General features: G+C 43.8%; 1 protein-coding gene across 1 annotated transcript in view; it reads left to right on the top strand.

The window, feature by feature from the left end:
- The first annotated feature begins 14,778 nt into the window (after positions 1-14,778).
- The window catches only part of LOC135549007 (uncharacterized), a 7,615-nt gene continuing 5,578 nt past the window's right edge, over positions 14,779-16,815 (top strand). The window contains exon 1 of the mRNA XM_064979078.1: positions 14,779-15,154. Coding sequence (XP_064835150.1) covers positions 14,779-15,154 — 376 coding nt within the window. The remainder of the gene's footprint in view (positions 15,155-16,815) is intronic.

The raw sequence follows: 16,815 nt of genomic DNA, 5'->3' as shown, positions 1-16,815 counted from the left end.
CTACCGACTTCAACTGTATATACTAAGTTCACTTTGTCGGGCAAAGACAACTTCAGAACTCAAAGGAACAGACAATGACTCTTCTGTTTCCACTCTCGCCACCCTGTCTGCTTCGCCTCAAACTACGAGCATCACAAACCATGAATCTTTCCCCTCAGCTGGTCAACTTTTATATTTACTGCTACCCCAGTTATCACTCCTTCCATTGGTGCCCTTTTCTTGACAACGAAACAATTCACTTTTCTTGCTCCCATTCGTTTTACTCCGAGTGCCTTCTCCCTCTGACCAACAGAAACACAAACAATTATCACTTCTGGTTACCCTCACCGATTCCACATTATCCAACTCTGTTTTTCGCCCACAGTGAAACCACAAATGGATCAGCCAAAAGGCAAGAGTCCACTTGTTCCATAACCTTCACTCCTACTGTCACAGACTCATCTTGTTCCATAACCTTCACTCCTACTGTCACAGACTCATCTTGTTCCATAACCTTCACTCCTACTGTCACAGACTCATCTTGTTCCATAACCTTCACTCCTACTGTCACAGACTCATCTTGTTCCATAACCTTCACTCCTACTGTCACAGACTCATCTTGTTCCATAACCTTCACTCCTACTGTCACAGACTCATCTTGTTCCATAACCTTCACTCCTACTGTCACAGACTCATCTTGTTCCATAACCTTCACTCCTACTGTCACAGACTCATCTTGTTCCATAACCTTCACTCCTACTGTCACAGACTCATCTTGTTCCATAACCTTCACACCTACTGTCACAGACTCATCTTGTTCCATAACCTTCACTCCTACTGTCACAGACTCATCTTGTTCCATAACCTTCACTCCTACTGTCACAGACTCATCTTGTTCCATAACCTTCACTCCTACTGTCACAGACTCATCTTGTTCCATAACCTTCACTCCTACTGTCACAGGCTCATCTTGTTCCATAACCTTCACTCCTACTGTCACAGACTCATCTTGTTCCATAACCTTCACTCCTACTGTCACAGACTCATCTTGTTCCATAACCTTCACTCCTACTGTCACAGACTCATCTTGTTCCATAACCTTCACACCTACTGTCACAGACTCATCTTGTTCCATAACCTTCACTCCTACTGTCACAGACTCATCTTGTTCCATAACCTTCACTCCTACTGTCACAGACTCATCTTGTTCCATAACCTTCACTCCTACTGTCACAGACTCATCTTGTTCCATAACCTTCACTCCTACTGTCACAGACTCATCTTGTTCCATAACCTTCACTCCTACTGTCACAGACTCATCTTGTTCCATAACCTTCACTCCTACTGTCACAGACTCATCTTGTTCCATAACCTTCACTCCTACTGTCACAGACTCATCTTGTTCCATAACCTTCACTCCTACTGTCACAGACTCATCTTGTTCCATAACCTTCACTCCTACTGTCACAGACTCATCTTGTTCCATAAACTTCACTCCTACTGTCACAGACTCATCTTGTTCCATAACCTTCACTCCTACTGTCACAGACTCATCTTGTTCCATAACCTTCACTCCTACTGTCACAGACTCATCTTGTTCCATAACCTTCACTCCTACTGTCACAGACTCATCTTGTTCCATAACCTTCACTCCTACTGTCACAGACTCATCTTGTTCCATAACCTTCACTCCTACTGTCACAGACTCATCTTGTTCCATAACCTTCACTCCTACTGTCACAGACTCATCTTGTTCCATAACTTTCACTCCTACTGTCACAGACTCATCTTTCTCCTGATCCTCAGTGCCTACCTCAGTCTACGATAACTTCCCCACACCTCCCACCTCCGATACTTCACCCTCACTCACTTCCATTTCTCCTCCTGTCTTCAACCCCCTCTGCTTACACTTTCTACCAGTCTTCTTCAACAAACCATCTCCCTTTTTTCCACCTTTTTTATCCCACTCAAGCTCACCCTCTTCCTCCCTCTCTCTCTCTCTCTCTCTCTCTCTCCTCTCTCTCTCTCTCTCTCTCTCTCTCCCTCTCTCTCCCTCTCCCTCTCTCTCTCTCTCTCTCTCTCTCTCTCTCTCTCTCTCTCTCTCTCTCTCTCTCTCTCTCTCTCTCTCTCTCTCCCTCCCTCTCTCTCTCTCTCTCTCTCTCTCTCTCTCTCTCTCTCTCTCTCTCTCTCTCTCTCTCTCTCTCTCTCAGACCTCCTCTCCCTCTCTTTTTCTCTCCATTCCTCCTCCGTTTTCAAAGTGTATGTCTCCTTATGATAATACTGCACTACTCCTGACAGCCATCTTGTTTTTCTTTTCTCTAGGGACTCCATTTCTGCCGACCTTCCGGCTTCACGCCTGGCCTTAGGCATGTGCACACTGATCCTCCAACGCTTTAAACATTCTTCTTCTTCTTCTTTTTCTTCTTCTTCTTCTTCTTCTTCTTCTTCTTCTTCTTCTTCTTCTTCTTCTTCTTCTTCTTCGTCAAGGTTTATTGGCAGACAATACCCATATAAGGTGTATTGCTGCCACCTACTGTACGGGGTAGTAAAATACCCCCCCCCCCCCCCAAAAAATGAAATACTGTATGTTTTGAAAAATCTATATATAATAATAACAATAACAAATAAATCAATCATACTACCTTACATTTTTATTTGATCTGTACGCTAAAGGCCAATCTGATCCCTACACTGGCTCAGGATTCTGAGAGGGTGATCTTCCGTTGTCAGTATCCCTTGGTTTTCCTCTGTGAATTCTTTCAGGTCCTAAAACAGTCAGGTCTAGATGGGTCACAGCTTTTGTCAAATTGACGTCAAAAGTTCCTAACCTTAACGTTTATTATTCGAACCTTAAAAGAGAGACAGAGGAAAACAGTGTTTGGAGACATAGGGAGAGAGACAGAGGAAAACAGTGTTTGGAGACATAGGGAGAGAGACAGAGGAAAACAGTGTTTGGAGACATAGGGAGAGAGACAGAGGAAAACAGTGTTTGGAGACAGGGAGAGAGACGGTGTTTGGAGACAGGGAGAGAGACGGTGTTTGGAGACATAGGGAGAGAGACAGAAGAAAACGGTGTTTGGAGACATAGGGAGAGAGACAGAGGAAAACAGTGTTTGGAGACATAGGGAGAGAGACAGAGGAAAACAGTGTTTGGAGACAGGGAGAGAGACGTTGTTTGGAGACAGGGAGAGAGACGGTGTTTGGAGACATAGGGAGAGAGACAGAGGAAAACAGTGTTTGGAGACATAGGGAGAGAGACAGAGGAAAACAGTGTTTGGAGACATAGGGAGAGAGACAGAGGAAAAAAGTGTTTGGAGACATAGGGAGAGAGACAGAGGAAAACAGTGTTTGGAGACATAGGGAGAGAGACAGAGGAAAACAGTGTTTGGAGACAGGGAGAGAGACAGAGGAAAACAGTGTTTGGAGACATAGGGAGAAATAATGTTTGGAGACAGAGGGAGAGAGACAGAGGAAAACAGTGTTTGGAGACATAGGGAGAGAGACAGAGGAAAACAGTGTTTGGAGACATAGGGAATGAGACAGAGGAAAACAGTGTTTGGAGACAGAGGGAGAGAGACAGAGGAAAACAGTGTTTGGAGACAGGGAGAGAGACGGTGTTTGGAGACAGGGAGAGAGACGGTGTTTGGAGGCAGGGAGAGAGACGGTGTTTGGAGGCAGGGAGAGAGACGGTGTTTGGAGACAGGGAGAGATACGGTGTTTGGAGACAGGGAGAGATCCGGTGTTTGGAGGCAGGGAGAGAGACGGTGTTTGGAGACAGGGAGAGAACCGGTGTTTGGAGGCAGGGAGAGAGACGGTGTTTGGAGGCAGGGAGAGAGACGGTGTTTGGAGGCAGGGAGAGAGACGGTGTTTGGAGGCAGGGAGAGAGACGGTGTTTGGAGACAGGGAGAGAGACGGTGTTTGGAGGCAGGGAGAGAGACGGTGTTTGGAGACAGGGAGAGATACGGTGTTTGGAGACAGGGAGAGATACGGTGTTTGGGGACAGGGAGAGAGACGGTGTTTGGAGACAGGGAGAGAGACGGTGTTTGGAGGCAGGGAGAGAGACGGTGTTTGGAGACGGTGTTTGGAGACAGGGAGAGAGACAGTGTTTGGAGACAGGGAGAGATCCGGTGTTTGGAGACAGGGAGAGAGACGGTGTTTGGAGACAGGGAGAGAGACGGTGTTTGGAGACAGGGAGAGATCCGGTGTTTGGAGACAGGGAGAGAGACGGTGTTTGGAGACAGGGAGAGAGACGGTGTTTGGAGACAGGGAGAGAGACGGTGTTTGGAGACAGGGAGAGATCCGGTGTTTGGAGACAGGGAGAGATCCGGTGTTTGGAGACAGGGAGAGATCCGGTGTTTGGAGACAGGGAGAGAGACGGTGTTTGGAGACAGGGAGAGAGACGGTGTTTGGAGACAGGGAGAGAGACGGTGTTTGGAGACAGGGAGAGAGACGGTGTTTGGAGACAGGGAGAGAGACGGTGTTTGGAGACATACCGGTGCGTCTGTGCTCTCCTCAGCTGACACGATTGCCAGCGTCTGTCCTAACATTGTATTTTCCAAACCATTAAATCACATGATTATGTGTGTCCCTCCATGCTACGACCCCAGAGATGACAGGAGAGGGAGGTTTAAAAGCCTACACACTGTTGAGACAGACGTGCTCGGAGTCAGTGGGGTGCAATGCTACAGAACACGCAGATAGAAAAACATAATGTAGAACAGGCATGCATCACAAAGAGAAATATGTTCTTTAGAATAGACTTTGGGAGATGAATATTTCATGTAGGACATACAGACACCAGATAAAATCCATTCCTAAGCATGTTCAATGTGATTCCCCCTAAAAACGGTTGTGTTGCGTTCCCTCTGTTCCTAGACCCTTTTCCCTTCTCATCGTTCAGTGAACATGCACAGACCTGAAATTGACTGGATTAGGGTCTCTAAATGAGGGAACACATCAAGACACCAACTCCACCTTCTTGTTTCTATGTATGGCCTATCTGTTGCCTACCTCCTTACTCTTCTACATTTTCACACACTGTAAATAGATCTTTTATATATATATATATAATTTGTTTTAAAGCAGAGGATATGTCCTCTAGTGGCGCTCGGGGAGCATGACCATCTTCACCACATAATTACTCCACTTCGCCGGCTCTTCCATCTCTAGCAGCTGGTAGCATAGTGAGTGCATCCATTTTTAGTATGTGGGGGTTGGACCCACAACTTTGCTAGCTCCTTGACCTTACCAACAGCCACACAGCACACATTACTGACAAACACATCCACAACACACATTACTGATGACAAACACATCCACAACACACATTACTGACAAACACATCCACAACACACATTACTGATGACAAACACATCCACAACACACATTACTGATGACAAACAAATCCACAACACACATTACTGATAAACACATCCACAACACACATTACTGATGACAAACACATCCACAACACACATTACTGACAAACACATCCACAACACACATTACTGATGACAAACACATCCACAACACACATTACTGACAAACACATCCACAACACACATTACTGATGACAAACAAATCCACAACACACATTACTGATGACAAACAAATCCACAACACACATTACTGATAAACACATCCACAACACACATTACTGATGACAAACAAATCCACAACACACATTACTGACAAACACATCCACAACACACATTACTGATGACAAACAAATCCACAACACACATTACTGATGACAAACAAATCCACAACACACATTACTGATAAACACATCCACAACACACATTACTGACAAACACATCCACAACACACATTACTGATGACAAACACATCCACAACACACATTACTGATGACAAACACATCCACAACACACATTACTGACTAACACATCCACAACACACATTACTGATGACAAACACATCCACAACACACATTACTGATGACAAACACATCCACAACACACATTACTGATGACAAACACATCCACAACACACATTACTGATGACAAACACATCCACAACACACATTACTGACAAACACATCCACAACACACATTACCGATGACAAACACATCCACAACACACATTACCGATGACAAACACATCCACAACACACATTACCGATGACAAACACATCCACAACACACATTACTGATAAACACATCCACAACACACATTACTGACAAACACATCCACAACACACATTACTGATGACAAACACATCCACAACACACATTACTGATGACAAACACATCCACAACACACATTACTGACAAACACATCCACAACACACATTACCGATGACAAACACATCCACAACACACATTACCGATGACAAACACATCCACAACACACATTACCGATGACAAAGTCAGCAATCGAGTTTAATTTGTACTTTTAGAAAGAAACACAAAATAACAGACTGCTGTTTCAGAAGAACAATCAATGCATTATACAACCAAACATCATACCTACAGTAGTTGGAACGGAGAACCGGGTTCTCGACAATGACTTTGAAAGCGTAATAACAAGGAGAATGATAACGTACTGGAAAAGGACAGTAAAATGAATGTAAAGGAAATGAACAAAGTCAGAAACTCTGATGTGTTCCCACGTAGATTTTATTGAGACATACAAACCAAGCAATGTTTCGATCTAGCTGGGACCTGTATTGACTGAAATAAATAATGTCTACAGTGCTCTCATTGTGATTTTATTGAGACATACAAACCGACGCTTTGATTGACCGAACAGCTGTTCCTGACAGGAGTTGACCTGTTGTGTAGAGGACAGTCAGTTTGGGATGGGGGACGACCACTGCTGACTGCTGCCAAGTACACAGTCTGCTGTCCTGTAGAGCAAGGGAGGGAGGGAGGGAGGGAGGGAGGGAGGGAGGGAGGGAGGGAGGGAGGGAGGGAGGGAGGGAGGGAGGGAGGGAGGGAGGGAGGGAGGGAGGGAGGGAGGGAGGGAGGGAGGGAGGGAGGGAGGGGGAGATATTTTACAAATGTTCCATCCCCAGAATAAATCACTTTTCTCCTGGTTAACCCGGTATTTCCCGCCAAAACCGGAAGTGTCATTCAAAAGCACTATAAAGCATATACATAGGCCCATGTCTGGATTTGATTAGAGCTTTGATCTAAAATGCAAGCCTGATGCTACCTGAGCATACATTTAATGAGCCCTACATTAAAGACATTAATGAGCCCTACATTAAAGACCTTTAATGAGCCCTACATTAAATGAGCCCTACATTAAAGACATTAATGAGCCCTACATTAAAGACATTTAATGAGCCCTACATTAAAGACATTAATGAGCCCTACATTAAATGAGCCCTACATTAAAGACATTAATGAGCCCTACATTAAAGACATTTAATGAGCCCTACATTAAAGACATTGAATGAGCCCTACATTAAAGACATTGAATGAGCCCTACATGAAAGACATTTAATGAGCCCTACATTAAAGACCTTTAATGAGCCCTACATTAAAGACCTTTAATGAGCCCTACATTTAATGAGCCCTACATTAAAGACATTAAATGAGCCCTACATTAAAGACATTTAATGAGCCCTACATTAAAGACATTTAATGAGCCCTACATTAAAGACCTTTAATGAGCCCTACATTAAAGACATTTAATGAGCCCTACATTAAAGACATTTAATGAGCCCTACATTAAAGACCTTTAATGAGCCCTACATTAAAGACCTTTAATGAGCCCTACATTTAATGAGCCCTACATTAAAGACATTAAATGAGCCCTATATTAAAGACATTTAATGAGCCCTACATTAAAGACATTTAATGAGCCCTACATTAAAGACATTAAATGAGCCCTACATTAAAGACATTGAATGAGCCCTACATTAAACACATTTAATGAGCCCTACATGAAAGACCTTTAATGAGCCCTACATTAAAGACCTTTAATGAGCCCTACATGAAAGACATTGAATGAGCCCTACATTAAAGACCTTTAATGAGCCCTACATTAAAGACCTTTAATGAGCCCTACATTAAAGACATTTAATGAGCCCTACATGAAAGACATTGAATGAGCCCTACATTAAAGACCTTTAATGAGCCCTACATGAAAGATATTGAATGAGCCCTACATTAAAGACCTTTAATGAGCCCTACATGAAAGACCTTTAATGAGCCCTACATTAAAGACATTTAATGAGCCCTACATGAAAGACATTGAATGAGCCCTACATTAAAGACCTTTAATGAGCCCTACATGAAAGACATTTAATGAGCCCTACATTAAAGACATTAAATGAGCCCTACATTAAAGACATTTAATGAGCCCTACATTAAAGACATTAAATGAGCCCTACATTAAAGACATTTAATGAGCCCTACATGAAAGACCTTTAATGAGCCCTACATTAAAGACATTAATGAGCCCTACATTAAAGACATTAAATGAGCCATACATTAAAGACATTTAATGAGCCCTACATTAAAGACATTAAATGAGCCCTACATTAAAGACATTAAATGAGCCCTACATTAAAGACATTGAATGAGCCCTACATTAAAGACCTTTAATGAGCCCTACATTAAAGACATTAAATGAGCCCTACATTAAAGACATTAATGAGCCCTACATGAAAGACCTTTAATGAGCCCTACATGAAAGACATTTAATGAGCCCTACATTAAAGACATTAATGAGCCCTACATGAAAGACCTTTAATGAGCCCTACATGAAAGACATTTAATGAGCCCTACATTAAAGACATTAATGAGCCCTACATGAAAGACCTTTAATGAGCCCTACATTAAAGACCTTTAATGAGCCCTACATGAAAGGCATTTAATGAGCCCTACATTAAAGACCTTTAATGAGCCCTACATTAAATGAGCCCTACATTAAAGACATTTAATTAGCCCTACATTAAACACATTGAATGAGCCCTACATTAAAGACATGTAATGAGCCCTACATTAAAGACCTTTAATGAGCCCTACATTAAAGACATTTAATGAGCCCTACATTAAACACATTGAATGAGCCCTACATTAAAGACATGTAATGAGCCCTACATTAAAGACATGTAATGAGCCCTACATTAAAGACATTTAATGAGCCCTACATTAAAGACCTTTAATGAGCCCTACATTAAAGACCTTTAATGAGCCCAACATTAAAGACATTGAATGAGCCCTACATTAAAGACATTTAATGAGCCCTACATGAAAGATCTTTAATGAGCCCTACATTAAATGAGCCCTACATTAAAGACATTTAATGAGCCCTACATTAAATGAGCCCTACATTAAAGACCTTTAATGAGCCCTACATTAAAGACATTGAATGAGCCCTACATTAAAGACATTGAATGAGCCCTACATTAAAGACATTGAATGAGCCCTACATTAAAGACATTGAATGAGCCCTACATTAAAGACATTGAATGAGCCCTACATTAAAGACATTGAATGAGCCCTACATTAAAGACATTGAATGAGCCCTACATTAAAGACATTGAATGAGCCCTACATTAAAGACATTGAATGAGCCCTACATTAAAGACATTGAATGAGCCCTACATTAAAGACATTGAATGAGCCCTACATTAAACACATTTAATGAGCCCTACATTAAAGACATTGAATGAGCCCTACATGAAAGACCTTTAATGAGCCCTACATTAAATGAGCCCTACATTAAAGACATTGAATGAGCCCTACATTAAAGACATTAATGAGCCCTACATTAAAAACATTTAATGAGCCCTACATTAAACACATTTAATTAGCCCTACATTAAACACATTTAATGAGCCCTACATTAGACATTGAATGAGCCCTACATGAAAGACCTTTAATGAGCCCTACATTTAATGAGCCCTACATTAAAGACATTGAATGAGCCCAACATTAAAGACATTAATGAGCCCTACATTAAATGAGCCCTACATTAAAGACATTTAATGAGCCCTACATTAAACACATTTAATGAGCCCTACATTAAAGACATTAATGAGCCCTACATTAAAAACATTTAATGAGCCCTACATTAAACACATTTAATTAGCCCTACATTAAACACATTTAATGAGCCCTACATTAAATACATATAATGAGCCCTACATTAAAGACATTTAATGAACCCTACATTAAAGACATGTAATGAGCCCTACATTAAAAACATTTAATGAGCGATACATTAAACACATTTAATGCGCCCTACATAAAACACATTTAATGAGCCCTACATTAAAGACATTTAATGAGCCCTACATTAAAGACATTTAATGAGCCCTACATTAAACACATTTAATGAGCCCTACATTAAACAAATTACATGAGCACTACATTATTAAAGACATTTTAAGCCCCAAAAAAAGCCCAAATGTTTGTGTTGTTATCCAATAACATATATGATAAAGGCTACTGCACATTACGCACGCCAGAAAAGCATAAAAACCCATAGATTTAGCAGGCTATATGCTCTCCTGGGTAAATCAATGAATGTGAACTGTATTGCTGTACTGTATCATATGAACTGGAATTACACATAACCCATCATTCATTAGCTTAATATAAGGCTAATTGCTGCCTCGAATGTATTACCTGAAAGAGGTAGGCTAGGACATCTATATTTAGGGCTATACATCAGTCTGGAACAGGATGATCTATTTTGGATGTGTGATAGACTGTTTAAAAACTCTGCAGCGCCAATTTAAAAAACAAACAACTTCACAATAAATAAATAAGGTGACCCCGAAAGCCAGATGGATGTGGGTAAATTAGAAACACATTCGGTCTTTATATTACTGTAGCATAGACTATGCTGCACTAAATGCAGGCCTACCTGTCACAAGAAAGAAAATGTTACCATGATGAGAGGATAGGTCTACATGCATGGAACTGCGCTCCATACTGAGGTAGGCTGTCTGTCCCCACCCTTAGATGGGCTGTCTGTCCCCACCCTGAGATGGGCTAGCTAAGCGAGCGCGGGTCAGACTCAGGGCTCCAGGAGTGATGAATCTCACCTCCACATCTAAGCGAGCGCAGGCCAGACTCAGGGCTCCAGGAGTGATGAATCTCACCTCCACATCTAAGAGAGCGCAGGCCAGACTCAGGGCTCCAGGAGTGATGAATCTCACCTCCACATCTAAGAGAGCGCGGGTCAGACTCAGGGCTTCAGGAGTGATGAATCTCACCTCCACATCTAAGAGAGCGCAGGCCAGACTCAGGGCTCCAGGAGTGATGAATCTCACCTCCACATCTAAGCGAGCGCAGGCCAGACTCAGGGCTCCAGGAGTGATGAATCTCACCTCCACATCTAAGAGAGCGCAGGCCAGACTCAGGGCTCCAGGAGTGATGAATCTCACCTCCACATCTAAGAGAGAGCAGGCCAGACTCAGGGCTCCAGGAGTGATGAATCTCACCTCCACATCTAAGAGAGCGCGGGCCAGACTCAGGGCTCCAGGAGTGATGAATCTCACCTCCACATCTAAGAGAGCGCAGGCCAGACTCAGGGCTCCAGGAGTGATGAATCTCACCTCCACATCTAAGAGAGCGCAGGCCAGACTCAGGGCTCCAGGAGTGATGAATCTCACCTCCACATCTAAGAGAGCGCAGGCCAGACTCAGGGCTTCAGAAGTGATGAATCTCACCTCCACATCTAAGAGAGCGCAGGCCAGACTCAGGGCTCCAGGAGTGATGAATCTCACCTCCACATCTAAGAGAGCGCAGGCCAGACTCAGGGCTCCAGGAGTGATGAATCTCACCTCCACATCTAAGAGAGCGCAGGCCAGACTCAGGGCTCCAGGAGTGATGAATCTCACCTCCACATCTAAGAGAGCGCAGGCCAGACTCAGGGCTCCAGGAGTGATGAATCTCACCTCCACATCTAAGAGAGCGCAGGCCAGACTCAGGGCTCCAGGAGTGATGAATCTCACCTCCACATCTAAGAGAGCGCAGGCCAGACTCAGGGCTCCAGGAGTGATGAATCTCACCTCCACATCTAAGAGAGCGCAGGCCAGACTCAGGGCTCCAGGAGTGATGAATCTCACCTCCACATCTAAGAGAGCGCAGGCCAGACTCAGGGCTCCAGGAGTGATGAATCTCACCTCCACATCTAAGAGAGCGCGGGTCAGACTCAGGGCTTCAGGAGTGATGAATCTCACCTCCACATCTAAGAGAGCGCAGGCCAGACTCAGGGCTCCAGGAGTGATGAATCTCACCTCCACATCTAAGAGAGCGCAGGCCAGACTCAGGGCTCCAGGAGTGATGAATCTCACCTCCACATCTAAGAGAGCGCAGGTCAGACTCAGGGCTCCAGGAGTGGCAGCTTCAGTGGGCGTCGACCTGGAGTGACGAGGTCGTCAATGAGGGAGTTCGATTAGGCTGAACCGCGGTGCATTGTGAGCCTGACAGGCCGAGGCATGGGCGCTGGACAAGCTGGCTGAGGTGTAGAAGCCCGACGAGCTGGCAGAGGCGTGGGAGCCTGATGAGCAAGCTGAGGCACCCCTGGTTCCATCTGTGGCAACATCCGGAACCAACATCACCAACAAAACAAAAAACCTCCCTGATGCTTCGTATGGTGGTGTCAGCATTCTGTGAGGATCGATGGTGGAGACGAGAAGCAGGTACAAGGAGTGGACATTTAATGAAACACGAACATGAAACATGGACATGAAACAGAACAGGAACAGCGTCTGGACAGGGGAAAAAATATTGTGCAGCTGCGCGTAATGATGGTGACAGGTATGCGTAATGAAGGGCAGCCTGGAGCCCTCAAGTGCCAGAGAGGGAGAGCGGGAGCAAGCATGACAGTTTTAGTAATTTAAGTTTACACAAATTGTTTTTCCATCGCAAAAAAAAAGTATATACAGTATATACACTACCGTTCAAAAGTTTGGGGTCACTTAAAAATGTCCTTGTTTTTGAAAGAAAAACACATTTTCTGTCCATTAAAATAACATCAAATTGATCAGAAATACAGTGTAGATATTGTTAATGTTGTAAATGACTATTGTAGCTGGAGACGGCTGATTTTTCATGGAATATCTACATAGGCGTACAGAGGCCCATTATCAGCAACCACTCCTGTGTTCCAATGGCACGTTGTGTTAGCTAATCCAAGTTTATCATTTTAAAAGGCTAATTGATCATTAGAAAACCCTTTAGCAATTATGTTAGCACAGCTGAAAACTGTTGTCTGATTAAAGAAGCAATAAAACAGTCCTTCTTTAGACTAGTTGAGTATCTGTAGCATCAGCATTTGTGGGTTCGATAACAGGCTCAAAATGTCTATAAACAAATAACTTTATTCTGAAACTTGTCAGTCTATTCTTGTTCTGAGAAATGAAGGCTATTCCATGCGGGAAATTGCCAAGAAACCAAAGATCTCGTACAACGCTGTGGATATCCCTCTGGTGGTGTGGGGGCTGTGCTTTGGCAACGTGGGTGGGGTTATATCCTTCCTGTTTGGCCCTGTCCGGGGGTGTCCTCGGATGTGGCCACAGTGTCTCCTGACCCCTCCTGTCTCAGCCTCCAGTATTTATGCTGCAGTAGTTTATGTGTCGGGGGGCTTGGGTCAGTTTGTTATATCTGGAGTACTTCTCCTGTCCTATTCGGTGTCCTGTGTGAATCTAAGTGTGCTCTCTCTAATTCTCTCTTTCTCTCTTTCTCTCTCTCGGAGGACCTGAGCCCTAGGACCATGCCTCAGGACTACCTGACATGATGACTCCTTGCTGTCCCCAGTTCACCTGGCCATGCTGCTGCTCCAGTTTCAACTGTTCTGCCTTATTATTATTATTATTCGACCATGCTGGTCATTTATGAACATTTGAACATCTTGGCCATGTTCTGTTATAATCTCCACCCGGCACAGCCAGAAGAGGACTGGCCACCCCACATAGCCTGGTTCCTCTCTAGGCTTCTTCCTAGGTTTTGGCCTTTCTAGGGAGTTTTTCCTAACCACCGTGCTTCTACACCTGAATTGCTTGCTGTTTGGGGTTTTAGGCTGGGTTTCTGCACAGCACTTTGAGATATCAGCTGATGTATGAAGGGCTATATAAATAAATTTGATTTGATTTACTCCCTTCACAGAACTGCACAAACTGTCTCTAACCAGAATAGAAAGAGGAGTGGGAGGCGCCGGTGCACAACTGAGCAAGAGGACAAGTACATTAGAGTGCCTGGCTTCTGGCATTCTCCCACCACACTACTTTATAATCAAACAATAAATTCATCTAATGAAATTACCAAAATGTTTTTTAATCATCTAAAAACATGATAGGCCCTACTGTAATAATGAGAGATAGAACAAGCAATAGCAATATAGAAAAATAGTAGTAGTTTGAACAAACCTTACAGTTTAGTATGATGACGTATGCATCCCTCTCCATGCCATTGAAAACCTAACGGTAAAAAAGTCTAATCTTATTCATTAAAATAGCCTATCAAAAGCATAAAGACAAGTTCAAATAATTGCAAGTATTTCCCAAATAGGCTATTCTAATTAAGTGTTTAATGTCCTAAAGTTGCAGCTTTTGTAAAAGTCAGTCTATAGGTGATTCTCTATCACAACTTTATTTTGAATGACAAATATTACAGGCAACAAGAAGTGAAAAAAAACAAATGAGAATTCAAAAGAAAAAAATTGACAGCTGAGCAAAGCTTACAGTATGAAAGAAACGATGTGTAGAGTCGGCCAAAATCTACCCACATTTGGCAGGTGATGGATGTTAATTTTAGGCCCTGAACAGAACCCAGGTGATGGATGTTAATTTTAGTGGGTATGGATGTAGGTATGGATGTGGGTATGGATGTGGGTATAGATGTGGGTATGGATGTGGGTATACATGTGGGTACGGATGTGGGTATAGATTTGGGTATGGATGTAGGTATGGATGTGGGTACGGATGTGGGTATAGATGTGGGTATGGATGTGGGTATACATGTGGGTATGGATGTGGGTACGGATGTGGGTACGGATGTGGGTACGGATGTGGGTATACATGTGGGTACAGATGTGGGTATGAATATGGATGTGGGTACAGATGTGGGTATGAATGTGGGTACAGATGTGGGTATAGATGTGGGTATGGATGTGGGTACGGATGTGGGTATGGATGTGGGTACAGATGTGGGTATGAATGTGGCTATCGATGTGGGTATAGATGTGGGTACGCAGACCCGCGAGCCACTGCGGCCATTCATGATCAGTTCAGATTTTTTCCGTGTCGCTCACCCACATCAAAGTTGCCCGTCCCTGTTCTAGTTAGTCCGCCACACTGTCAAGACCAAGTAACACATATTCGGTGATAAAACAGCAGCGAAGACACAGTTTGAATGCTGAGGATTGTTCATTCTTCAAATGTTGCTCAAATGTGGCACGTTAAAGCCCCAACTTTACAACCTAGTAGGTTTTTAACACCTCAGATTGATAACATGTTAGAAAGGACAAAAATAGACATAGGACTATTACGAGAATTCAGTACATACTGTATTTATTGTCCATCGAAGGCATTTAACAAGACCATTGGAAAACAACAAGTATACTAGACAATTAAAGTGTTTAGTAATTACATTGCATTCCATTTCATTACGTAGAACCACAACATACATTACACAACACCAGAGGTCAGGGATAGGGAGATCCCCTTGTGTTGGGAAGTAGCCGCCAGCTTCTTCACTGCGGGGGTAAGGGTATTTGACAAAAAATGTAGACACAGCTTTGGATGTCAGGGGTTAAGTTGAGGGTTGTAGGTGAGATGTGAAGGAGAGACCCTGGTGTTGGGAAGTAGCCGGTCTCAACACCACAGCGGCCTGATTCACAACACCAGCTGCCCCGCCCTACCAGACCTGACCAGTAGATTGTGCACCATCTGCCCCGCCCTACCAGACCTGACCAGTAGATTGTGCTCCACCTGCCCCGCCCTACCAGACCTGACCAGATGATTGTGAACCAGCTGCTCCGCTCTACCAGACCTGACCAGTAGATTGTGCTCCATCTGCCCCGCCCTACCAGACCTGACCAGTAGATTGTGCACCATCTGCCCCGCCCTACCAGACCTGACCAGTAGATTGTGCTCCATCTGCCCCGCCCTACCAGACCTGACCAGATGATTGTGAACCAACTGCTCCGCTCTACCAGACCTGACCAGTAGATGGTGCTCCATCTCCAAACACAGTGGTCTTCTGTCCTGAAGAAGAGAGAGATAATAAAATAGGGATAAAGTGGTGCTCTGAGAGAGAGAGAGAGAGAGAGAGAGACACAGAGAGAGAGAGAGACAGAGAGAGAGAGAGACACACAGAGAGAGAGAGAGAGAGAGAGAGAGAGAGAGAGAGAGAGAGAGAGAGAGACTGAGAGAGAGAGACACAGAGAGAGAGACAGAGAGAGAGAGAGAGACAGAGAGCGAGACAAAGAGAGAAAGAGAGAGAGAGGAAGACAGAGAGAAAGAGAGAAAGAAAGTTGAACCTTCCCGGCTGGGGTTTGACGTCTTGTCTCTCAGTCAGGGAGGATCCTGGGAGATTTTTGCTACATCTCATCTACCCACAACCCCTTGCTGTAGTGCCATCACACTCTGAGGCCCGAAACGACACCCACCGCTATGCAGATTTTATAATCAGGGTACAGAGGTTCCCGTGTGTGCGTGGGAGAGGTTTATAGGGGAACATAAGCTTTTCCTCTGCATTTAAAACGATTGGGGATTAGTTGGCTACTTGTTTGAGATAAATGGGAAGAGAGTCAGCTCAAAGACACAAGTCAGTCACTCGTCTATGTGGCTGACTTTCATGCACAGTTTCATGCACCATTTCATGCACCAATTCATGCACAGTTTCA

The sequence above is a fragment of the Oncorhynchus masou genome, chromosome 12 (genome assembly GCF_036934945.1).
Source record: "Oncorhynchus masou masou isolate Uvic2021 chromosome 12, UVic_Omas_1.1, whole genome shotgun sequence".
NCBI classification, from domain to species: domain Eukaryota; kingdom Metazoa; phylum Chordata; class Actinopteri; order Salmoniformes; family Salmonidae; genus Oncorhynchus; species Oncorhynchus masou.
This window is presented reverse-complemented; position numbering and strand designations above follow the sequence as displayed.